The sequence below is a fragment of the Calidris pugnax genome, unplaced genomic scaffold, assembly GCF_001431845.1.
Source record: "Calidris pugnax isolate Ruff unplaced genomic scaffold, ASM143184v1 scaffold11, whole genome shotgun sequence".
Lineage (NCBI taxonomy): Eukaryota > Metazoa > Chordata > Aves > Charadriiformes > Scolopacidae > Calidris > Calidris pugnax.
In genome coordinates, this window is record NW_015090803.1 from 16557191 (window position 1) to 16569575 (window position 12385).

At 41.5% G+C, this 12385-nt stretch overlaps 1 protein-coding gene across 1 annotated transcript in view; it reads right to left on the reverse strand.

Annotated features, from left to right (window-relative positions):
- Positions 1–12385, reverse strand: part of SCIN (scinderin) — a 66801-nt gene that overhangs the window by 33933 nt on the left and 20483 nt on the right. The window contains exons 2-3 of the mRNA XM_014937936.1: positions 7989–8143; positions 6278–6439 (exon numbers count right to left, since the gene is read on the reverse strand). Of these exons, the coding sequence (XP_014793422.1) occupies positions 6278–6439; positions 7989–8143 (317 nt within the window). The remainder of the gene's footprint in view (positions 1–6277; positions 6440–7988; positions 8144–12385) is intronic.

The window sequence follows — 12385 nt, forward strand, 5'->3', positions numbered from 1 at the left end:
GTCAGTTCATGGATAGTTTTTTTTAGGAACCAACGTACATCTTGAGAAGAATGTCTGGATTGAACCAGGTTAATACAGACCTCTAGAGACATTTTTCTCCTAAAATTATTCAATGTTTTTTCCTGTCTTGACTGTTAAATTCTTGATATAGGCAGGGAAAAGAAAAATATAATTTCACATATTCATCAAATCTGCCTTTTTACATTTGTTGGAACTGTAGTACACTGAACCATTGAAAGTTGTGGAGTTTTGATAATCCAAAACAAACTCTGAATTCATTCAGCCAGAACGTTGCAGAGGCCACCACGAGCCTGGCCCTGGTATAATTACAATAGGGTCTTTGTAATCAGTCTTGGAGTCTCCCAGTTGATTCAACTGGAACAAATTGTCAGAATAAAAATAAGTCAGATGTACCACAGTCATACACTTACTACATTCATTTTTTCCTCTCACACCTGTTTTGCCAGTATATTCTGGGAATAGCTGTTGCTATACCACAGGACATTGAAAGAGGAGTACCAGGAGAATAGTTATTTAGAATAACACGAGCTCAAGCAGCAAAACATCTGGATTTCCTAAAGCATCAGGAAGAAAAGTAACCTAACTGAATCCTTGTATGTCCCATCCACCTGAAGCTTCAATGACAGTCTTTGTTTCAGCCACTTTTCTGCGTACAAGGTGGGGGTGAGAAGCTTTCCAGTTCATAGAGTAGGAAGCAAAACTACATATCCTGAATATTGTAACTGGAGTCGGCAAAAAAAATGGCTTAATATTTATTTTTTTTCCATCTAATGCCATTGGAACTACAGTTTCCAGAATGCTGGAGTTTACACTACCGGAGCTGTAAAAATAATCGGTTTACAGACTTCCAGAAAAAATTAGATGCTTGCTCACTAAGATACACCGTGCATAGATATAACCACATTTTTAAACTGTTAATAAATCCATGAAGTTAATAAAGAACTAAAGCAGTTTAATTCTTCAGGTTCTGCTACTTGTTTGGCAGCTCCCTGCTACAGCAGAGCAATAGTTTAACTCTCAGCTGGGGAAACTGGGGAAGAGGTGAGTTGTAGGAGAAACATGTGAATGAAAAATATGGAAAAAGGACATAATTACTCAGCTCTTAGTGCCAGGGAAAGCAACTAGAAAGAGAAACTTCCAGCCATGACCTCCAACATGCAAGAATCTGCTCTTCCATTCCTGCTTACACCCAAACAGTGACTTTATTAAAGCAATTAATATGCTGATTTTGAACTGGTTTCTATAAAGGAGGAGAAGCAAAGTCACCTAGAAGAGCTCGTGCAGGCAAGAAGGCAGGAAAATTACAGAAACAAGCAGAACTACAACTGTGTTTAAGGTTGCAGCATGATGCTGAATCATACCCTGTAGTCACAATCAAGTATCTGTCCTCTTGATCTTTTACTATTAAAAAGCAGAAGTTAGTTTTCTTTTAGTGAATGTAACTTAATCTATAGCAAATTAACAGTTTTTATGAAAAGCAGCTGTCAAACCCTCCCCCCCAGCTTTTGCTTGAGGTATTTTTTTCTAGGGTCTTTGTACAAGACAGCAGTCTTTTCCCTTTTGCCATAGCTATGATATCAGGAATCCAAGTAGGAGCATATTCACAGATACATGATCACAACAGCTTTATTCAGTCTTGTACTTTTGTGTTCTAACATCATAACACTCACTTGTGATTCATGGAGCCCTTGGGAAGTACATACAGTGATTGCTGGATGGCACAACAGGCTCCTTTAAATTTCAAATCAGCAACCCCTTCTATGTTTATAAATCAGTCTATAAGCACCCTTAGGGGAATGGGAAGGGTGAACACCTACATGTAGTTTAACCTCAGTCTTCACTGAACTTGAGATATAGTTGCCACCTCATCATCTACATTCTTCCTTTGGGAAGAAGGGTAACTTTTCCTTAGCAGAACTTTGTACTGACAAAACTTCCCAGCCTCAACCAGGCCCAAGGTCAGACCTTCTTGGTACTTATCACACATTCCCTCCTCACACACCTTATTTTACCAAGGGTCTCCTAATTTCTTCCAGGAGCCCCCTCCATGCCCTCTGCAGTCACTTGACATAGCACTGCTGCTCCTCCCATCAGGAGGGAAGTCAGCCAGAGAGAGCCAAGTCTGACATTTTACAAGGCTCCAGCTGAACAAAATGCAAAGAATATTTTTGCTGGTCACTAAGGGTAAAACTTCAGACAAGCCTTCATTCAGCAGAGTTCCCAAACTGAGCTGAGAAGCTTTCCATAAAATCAGCTGATCACTTCATACTGTTTTATTTTATTGCTACTCCCATTCCTGCTTCATGTCAGGGGAGATTTAGATGAGATCTCAGGAAGAAATTCTTTCCTGTGAGGGTGGTGAGACCCTGGCCCAGGTTGCCCAGAGAAGCTGTGGCTGCCCCATCCCTGGAGGGGTTCAAGGCCAGGTTGGAGGGGGCTTTGAGCAACCTGGTCTGGTGGGAGGTGTCCCTGCCCAGGGCAGGGGGGTTGGGACTGGATGATCTTTAAAGTCCCTTTCAACCCAAACCATTGATTCTATGATTCTGTGTTTTGGTAACTACCCAAATTATCAATAGGTCTCAACATTCACATTTTGTACATCACCAGTGTGCACCAATGTATGTTGGGTGAACTCCACAATACTATTAAGTTTTCTTCCCACCTTAAACCAATCACTAAGAAAATTGACCAAAGAGATGAAAGTCTTTAGCACATCTTACTAGAAATATACATAATACAGCTTATAAAGCTATATTAACATATACATCTGGATAATACTAAAATAGCCTGGGAAAAATGTGTTATGTTATTCACCAAGTGGCACAATGATTAATCTTTTTCCTTCCTTCCCTTCCATGGTAATTTTCCATGCCCTCTCATGCTCCTTGCTGTTTTGAGAATTTGAGAATTTGTCTTGGTGATGGAGAAAGAAAGCGGGATGTGGCTAAGGGAAGGCGGTTAGAGAATGGGGTGATGCAGGGAGAGCTGCATCTGGAGGTAAAGAGGACAGCACGGACCAAGGCCAGACAGTTTATAGCCACCCGAACTGCCAAACCCATCCTGGTGCCTCTCAGGCGGGACACCTGGAAGAGCTCAGCACCCTCCAACCAAAAGGACAGAATGGGAAGCCTGGCAGAAGACCATGGCTCCTGGGATGGCTTGAGCACAGCTATGCCAGGACAAGATGAATTAAGCAGCACCTGACAAGGTAAGCTGTTTTAGACCAGGCCTTTACAAAGCATTCTCAGCAACTACTTCACATTTGTCTTGCCTGCCCTGTCCCAAAGGCTTCCTTACAGGGAGGTTTTCAGGTTCCTCAAGGAGATGTCATGGAAATCTCTTGTAGAAAAAAAATTAAATCATAAATCAGTGCCTGGCACTCCAAGCACCCTCCTGGATCACTCATTGCACTGGAGCATCAGTCTGGTGGTCACAGCTCTCATGTCATGGTCTTACAGCAGATTGTTTGACCAGAAGGTCTTTACACGTTACCTACAGGTAATGACTCCCCTCATATCAAAGACAGTGTTTTCTCTGCCATCTGCAGTTATTTTCTGTTCCAGCTTAGAGTTCAAAGGAGGCAAGGTAAGACCTGGCCAGGATATTTGAAGGGCTGCAAGCATGGTTTAGTAACATATCTAGGTATGAGGTGACCATCAGAACCTGAACTGTAAATATGTGAATCTAGTTGGAAATGCACACAGATGCTTTTCATTTAAGGCATTTTTCACTGGGAGGGAAGCCTTAGTGACTTTAATGATTTTATTCCTGATTATTATTACCTTTCTTAATTTTCCCTTATCTGTTCAAACCACAGGTTTCAAATACTGCTGTAATTGAGCTCAGAGGGAAAACTAGATCGATTCTTCATTATATTAGGTAAGCGGCTTGATAAAATGTAGCAGCAAATGGACTGCATGAGCAGTTTTGCAGTGCCATGGAGACCATCCTTCTGGATAGCTAAGAGACTGGGGAAAGTAAGTCTTAGAAATTCATCTTTTTGACATGCTACAATAATTTGATATTAAAAGCACTGACCATAAACCCATTATTTTATGCAATTACTGCCCATTATTCTCAGACAATGATTCAGTAGTGCCCTACGATAAATTCCAAGGCTCAAGAGCAACTCTACTTAAGATTAATTTTATTTCAATTAAGGAATGTACTTGAGCCAAAATCTTTTTTTTTAAAGGATTCCTAAATTCAATTAAGAGTTCCTGTAAAGACTCACCCATTCACAATGGGCCTCTAGCCATGGTAAATTTCAAACGGAAAAAGTTACTTCAGCTTGAAATACAGTTCTTAGAAAATACTGTCACCGTAGAAATCTTGAGCAAATTTTACACCACACCTATTTCTCTGAAGAAATTCAATAGACTTATGTATCTTCATCTTGAAGTATGTCACGCATTGCCTTTTCACCCCTCTCAAGAAAGGTCTTGTTTATATACTAACCTACAATGAAATTACTACAAATGTCTAAATGCTGAAAGATGTTTTCCTTAACTTGTTAGTATATCCAAGAAAGCCCATCCCTCCCATACCCCTGACATGGCAAGACCAAGAAGTGTTGTTAGTCATGCAATTTAACTGACATTTCCCACAGCGTGGTAAAGAAGAGATCTAGATGTTCACATCTAATCTTTCTTCCTGCAAAGGCACAGTGTTGCATTGCTGCTTAACCTCTGCCTTGTCAAACAGGAAATCAGAAACCAGAGTCATGTTATACTTAAAAAAAAGAAAAAGACTCACAATGTACCTTCATTACTACAAATCAAGACTCTAAAGCCATATTACATTTAAATTGCTCAACAAATCTCACCATACAGGATGATGAGCCCCAACACTGCTATTATCCATAGTGTGTTTCTGTATTTCATCAGTGTCATCGCCATGTCTGCACTGGGACCCGAGTAATTATTTTAGGTGAACTGGGTAACTGTGGCATAAGAATGATCAGGACAAGACAAATTCAGAGAGTACACCCAGTTCCGCAGAGTATCCATGGGAGGTTAGCTCCAAACTAGAAAACTCAAGCCCTGTGACAGCCTGACTGCAAAAGCAGGATTTTTATAGCAATCTTCAGTTCCAACTTTCCCATTTCCTATGGGTTAACTCTGAAAGGGAACAGATGATTGAGTCACCTATGCTTCCTTAATACAAAGTCACACTGAGCAGTAGCTCTTTGGATATTGATGACTTGGCTGTTTCAGATGATTAGACCACAGTGCCATAGTAGAGATAGGACAGTGTTAGGAAACACTGAAGGCTGCTAAGCACAATAAAATCTTAACAGACAAAATCAATATTGCTACTTGATACCAATATCTTCAATTATCACACCAGGGGATGCTTTTCAGAAGAAAGAGCCAAACATGTAATGGGTTCAGAAGAGCTTTTTCAATAGGTGTTCTCCGAAATCTTGCTGAAATAGCTGACCACTTCCTTGTGAAGCATTGCAGTAAAGACCAACTGCAGTTGCTGCCTTGCAAACAAACTATTTTCTCTCATATACTCTTAATTTTATAGGTGTGAGCACATCAGGCATGGGAATAATTTCAAACTGACAACTAGTATCTAACTAGCACAGACTACATCCCAGCTGCTACTTTTAGAATTAATTTTAAGACTTTTTGATACTAAGGTGACAGTACTATACTTGAAGTCATCCAGAGCAAAATTATCTTCTCTTGTCTGCCCATTCACTTCCACACTAACTCTCTACTTGTTTTCAGCAGAAAGCCTTCAAGTAACAGATGGCTTCTCAAGTAATCTCTTGTAATACTAAAGTAGTTTTATAACACATTGTATGACAAGTTTATTATGATAGCTTTTTACATGATCAAAGTTTTATGAATATGAAGAAATGCTCTTAAGAGAAAGGTCCAATCTGTGTTCTGCTCTGAAGCCTAGCACTGATCCCTTTCAGCTGGCAGATAGTGTCAAAGTCAGGCAGGACCTACTCTGAACAGCTTAAGGTTCAAACATGAGTAATAAAAAAATAATCCCAATGCCTTGAGCAGGAAAGAGAACTGTTTCCTGAAGGATAATCTGTGCATACTTCAGAAAACATTTAGGGCAGTTTTGAATCTTCAAAGTGTTGTGACACTAAAACTGATTTACTAAGGCAGATCCCTTCTGTCAGTTTGGGTGAGCAGCAAAATCAGTTGTGCATTTTAGGGAACGATTCAGACCCTAGAAGGGATGCTGCATCTCTTACTTTTGAGTGTGTTTTGCTCTAGGAAAGACTTACAGTTCCGAGGTCAATAATGAAGCAATCTCCTCTGTTGAAGCTGCTCCAAGCCAGGGGGACTTCTGTGGCTCTTACAACTCTCCGGCCCTTGACATGCAGAAGCCTCCGAGCACTCAGATCATTAGTAACAACATGATTAAATCCAGAGGCAACACCACCTGCCTGAATAAAACAAAACAAAGCAGCAAGCTTTATTTCAGTTTGATTTTTGCAAGTTCACCATTTTAGCTAGCAAGGGGGGAAACATAACTTATGCAGTGAGAAGCAAGCTAAAATAATATACTCTTTAACAGTAACAGTGTTGACCACAGACCAGACAGGCTTGGGGACACTGCTGCTCCTGAACTCTCAGGTGTGAGGCTTTATCTGAGGAAGAAGATGTCACCCTGCTTCAAAGGGTTTTCAGATGAATGGGGAAAGGGAAAGCACAGAATTCATTGCACTGTCCTGCATCATCCAGAGGATAAGGTAATGCTGAACCACACTGCCAGGACAAAAGTCAGTAGGTTATCAAATAAGGACTGGGGGAAAGCAGAGGGATACACAGCTCCTGTACAAGTTTTCACAACTTCCTTAAATTCAATAGGTCTGGGTGGTTTTAGTGCCTGGTTATGTGTAGAGGGAGAAGTCACTCCACAGGAGCTTTGTAATTTTCTGAAAGAAATATTTGCAGCTTAGGAAGCATGCTAGCAAAGAGCACCAAATTGGGGAACTGAGACCAAACTACTGTTTTATAACCTGTAAAGTGTAAGGTACAAGCCTAAGTTATTTCTGTAAACTGGCTTGGCTCTCTGCTCTTCATTCCTCCAGGAGAGCCAGACCTTGGGTTGGAATAGAGAGTGCCTCTTGAAATTGCAAAGAAAAAATAATGTAAAAGAGTGGGCAGGTCAGTGTCAAGCTCTCTTATGCAAGCAGAGATAAAAGCTTCAAATTGGTTGTGTAGACTGTGACAAGTTGCAAACCTTCATTATGTGAAAAAGGCTGACTGAGCAATGGCTCCCAGAGCTCCCACTACAAGGAGATTCTCAGGAGATACATTACTTTATTCTTAAAAGCCACAGATGTTTAAAAAAAATTCCTTCCAAAGGCTCTGCTTCTGGAAGAGGCATAACAAAGACTGATGATCTTTGAGGTCCCTTCCAACCGTAACCATTCTATGATACAGCAGCTTTTTAAAACATTTAAATAATTTAAAAGTATTTAGGAGGTATTTTTACCTACCTCAAAGAAAAAACTGCAGTAGGACTGCAAAAGCACCATTTTTAGAGTAAAGTGAGGTTTTGGTCTTTTCCACTCTGCTCATGTTTTTAACCACTTAAGCACACTGAGTTCTGCATTTGAACAAAGTGGTTCAGTCTATGACATATAAAACGCTTTCTGTGACATTTGCTGCCTCCCAAACACAGAGAGTCCCTACTGTGAGCACCCTCAGGCACACAAGTATGAAATCTCAGGATAGCTTTGATTTGGAGGGGGGGATGGAGGGACAGGGAATAAATCACTGGGACAAGTTTTCAGTTATCAGAAGAGATACTGGTTAACACAAGTACTGGGAGTCCTGTAGTTTAGCATAGATAGTTCAGATCTGAAATCAAAGTTAAGAAACAATTTTTAAACTTTCCATAATGGATACAAAGCAAGAGATTTGATTTTAATTGGGGGACAATGTTACCCATATTTTTAGAACGTATTTTAACAGCTGGCTCTTTACCTTGTATTTAATTCCTCCTTTGAAGTAGCTCACAAACTCAGTAGACTCATAGCCTTGAATTTCTCTGCTCTGCACAGGCTTTCCTCCTAAGTAGTCATCCATTTGAACAGCAAAGATAGCTGCAGCTGTGCTTTCATCCTGGGTACATTCCTTCCCTGAAATCAGATGAAATATTATGTCTATAAAGCACTAATGTAGCTTTGAGATGTGCTGCAGAAAGGCAGAATTTCTGCCTTCAGCAGGTTGTACAGCCCAGGTACATCGCGACAAAACACTACATCGTAACCTTGTTCGCCACCAAATGCATGACCATCCAGACTATTTCTTAACATCTCTAGAACTGCCTTCATAAGCAAACAAAAAAAAAGTGAAAAATAGCCAAGTTTGTCTTCTCTCAGCATCTTTGAACAAGGGAATATTTTAATTCAGTAAGTTTAGCATGCAGTGAAAAATAGCCAAGTTTGCCTTCTCTCAGCATCTTTGAACAAGGGAATATTTTAATTCAGTAAGTTTAGCATGGGCAAGCATCTGCAGTAATCGTTTTTGGACTTTGAGTTGAAGTGCATAGACCAAGGAAGGTCATGCCAAAGGGCTGATTAGATGGTAAACCATGTTTTTACCATAAAAGCAACTTACCAAGCCATAAAATAACCCAGAAGTAGTCCTCTTGACACCATCAAGTAAAGGGCATTTCACCTAAGCATCTTTTATTGGATCACCTGGTACAGCTGGGAGAAAACAAAGCAGCTTTGGGGCTCAGATATTTGCTTCATGAGGTCACACTGTTTTTTCAGAGATTAGCCTCTTCTCAGGAATGTGGCAAAATGGCCTCCTTAATTACTATGCTGATGGCCCAATCGCACTACAAAGCGGGCTATATAGTAAAATAAAACTTTTAGCGTGGGCCCATACACTTTCAGCAGTTCTTATTGTTTCAAGAGCAGTGCAAGTGGGATTGAGTCTCAAAAACCTGGCTCCTTGAGAACCTTTGAAGAGTGAAGAAAGGCAAGGTTTGCCATTTGGTTTTTATTTGTTCTTTCTAAATAAGAGGAAGAAGCCTGGACGTGTGCAACAGTTCTCAAGAGCAGCTTCTCACTTGCACTAACCATTTCTTTGCTTCTAGGGTGGAAAAATAGCTCAGAGGTCCAAGCTGCCTGGACAGAGATACTTCTCTCAAGGCGTGGGAGAAGGGGATGTGTGTGGCGAGGTGTTGGTGTCACCTCACAGCATAGGGAGTCATTGCTGTCTCCCTCCTTAATTACTATGCTGATGGCCTAATCACACTGCAAAGCGGGCTGTATAGTAAAATAAAACTTTTAGCGTGGGCCCATACACTTTCAGCAGTTCTTATTGTTTCAAGAGCAGTGCAAGTGGGATTGAGTCTCAAAAACCTGGCTCCTTGAGAACCTTTGAAGAGTGAAGAAAGGCAAGGTTTGCCATTTGGTTTTTATTTGTTCTTTCTAAATAAGAGGAAGAAGCCTGGACGTGTGCAACAGTTCTCAAGAGCAGCTTCTCACTTGCACTAACCATTTCTTTGCTTCTAGGGTGGAAAAATAGCTCAGAGGTCCAAGCTGCCTGGCCAGAGATACTTCTCTCAAGGCGTGGGAGAAGGGGATGTGTGTGGCGAGATGTTGGTGTCACCTCACAGCATAGGGAGTCATTGCTGTCACAGGAAACCTGTTGGTAAGGCATTAGCAAAGTAGGGTCAGGGATGTCCAAGCAGATCATGGAGCTAGCTCCTCTCTTGGGGAGAAGGAGTGCTCTATTCATGGCCCAGCAGTGGAAGTGCCACAACACAGCTCCCCACTGCCTCCCAACAACTGTGCTTCTGAGGAGCAGTGTCACCACCACAGCTTCTGTGGGGACACAGGTGCAATGGAAGCCTCAAAGCAGCAAGGATGAAACAGGGAAGGGATCCAAAGGATAATGGAGACATGGGGAAGAGAAAAAGCATGAGGCCTTACCTCAAAAAGGTAAGAAACAAATACTGAAAGAATGAGATAACACAAGAAGCTCTGAAAAAAAAAAATATCCCCATCACTGAAGTGACAGTGTATTGCCACATAGCAAATTCTTATCAGACCTGGGTACCTTCTTAAGTTGGTGACAAAGTTTTGTTTGCTTTTTCTTTGGCATTTTTTTTTTTCATAGGGTTATTCACGTGCATTAGGACCAGATCCTTCAGATTTATTGCTTGCAATTACACAACAGGGTTCAGGGTTGAAGAAAATTGGTTTTGGAACAGTATTAGAGATAAGAGCTACTACCAGGCTCAGTCTCACAGCTGCTGTACACTAAAATAATCTGTGAAGCCCTTTTTAATGAAGGTGAGCACCAATCCAAGTGTAGGTTGTCCAAGCTGGAGGGAAAAGATTTACCTTTTAGTTGGAAGCACAAAAAACTATAAATAAGCCACAGTATATAGGAAAAGAACAAAAATTTTGCCAGACTAGATAGGTCTTAATCAATGGGGACAAGGGTTACAAATAGTTAAAAAAACCAAGACTGTATCAAGGTCACAGACTATCCTTCTAACCCCATGGGTATGGTCAAGCATGGTATCAGAAGGACTTTTACCACTATATAATAGTGGTAAAAATCAATGCTTTACTTTTATTTTGAATTTGGCATCTTTTGTTAAAGTCAAACTCTGTTCAGACTCAAAGGCACCATATGAGACTACAATAACACATACCACATGACAGTCAGGAGTACTGACAGTGTCACCAAATGGCAAAGCCCTTTTTAAGTATCCAAGTCCAAAATGTGCAGTGTTTCCATCAATCTAATTCCACAAGAGTATTTTCCATCCCAAAATGTGTTAACGACTACTGTTACTGTTGAGAGACGGCTTACAGGAACTCTTCAGAAAGACCCTACTGAGGTCTTCCTGCCCCACAGGTTATAAAACCTTTGCTCACAAGAGAGAAGTTTGGTGTGAGTGAGTGAGAGTCAGCCAGCAAAAATACCCAAGTTCTTTCAATTCCTACTCCGAGTGTGCTGCCCTTCCCCATACACCTTGCATGAAGTCCTGGTCTGTTACGAAGCTTGCAGCAGTGTTTGAGCACCTCCACCCCACACCTGGGACATCCTGCGTGCAGGAAGGGATTTCCCAGCAGTTTGCCACTCTGCTGCCAACCTGCCACTTGCATAAGAACAACGTGTGCCCTGATTACCTGAAGCTATTTACAATATTAGGATATCAGCACGAGATGTGCATCAGCATGTACAACTAAAGGTCTTCAGCCAACAGCTAAGATGTTTTAATTAGTGCAAATATCAGTCACTCTTTTAACTTCGCTTCCAGTTGCAAAAGGTCCTTGTGTGTTTCCCTGGGAAGTGCCTACTCTACCTCAACTACTACATAAATAATTCTGACTTCATTAACAAAGGTCTAAATAGCCAAACCCTGCTATTAATTAGCAGTGCTGATGACATAAGAACATCTGCCAGAAATTCATTTATGCTGCCATCTATGATTATACTCATGGGAGACAGACACTGTCCCACATGCCAGCTGGATAACTCACAGCACATGCAAAACTAAACAAGCCTCAAACAATTATGCAAGAACAATCCCAGCTTTATCTGCTATTCTTTTCCAATGCATCCAAAAGTACAATGAGAACCGCAGTAACTCAAACACATTAATGTTAACACACATTGACCTGTCTTTATGTGCATTCACCGAGGTAATTACCTACAAACACAAACATTGTGATGGTGAAACAAGAACACAGCTCTCAGGCAGCTACACAGCAACCGGTGTGGTCGGATGAGTCAGTGACCAGGCAAAGAAGTCTCAAGAAAGCTCCAAAAGATGAGGAAGTCACCTAATAATGCATCCTTATGTCAGACTCCTACTTTGCTGTAAACACTGTGCTAGTCAAGACTGAAGGCAAAAGACATTAGCCTGATTCCAGTGTTCCCTGTTGCTTCAGGAAGGGCTTTACTAGTTCATCGGGCTGGTGTTAAAGAGGTTTTACAGAAAACCTGGTGACTTTGCCTCCAGCCTCTGTATCACCAGAAAGCCAAATTAGTCTAGCTGAGCAAGGCAACATCTGGACACAAAGCAGCACCCCAACGCCACAGGGAGATGACGGGGTGAAATTTTGGCTCTAGCGTGGAAGCAAAGGCAGGAAAACTCTCCATCAGAACGACGGCAGGATTTCACTCACCAATCTCAGCTGGATGCAGCCAAGACTTGTCTTTAACCCTTCACCGCTTCTCCAAGCTAACATCACAAAGCAAGAAAACCTTCACCTTTCTGTCACAGCCCACCTCCTCACCCCCAGAGCCCCCCAGGAGAAGCGGAGAGGTTCGGCATCACCCAAGATCCTCACCCGGAGCCCTACTTCTACTAAGTGCCTCAACTCGCGGGCTTCACGGGGGGGCGG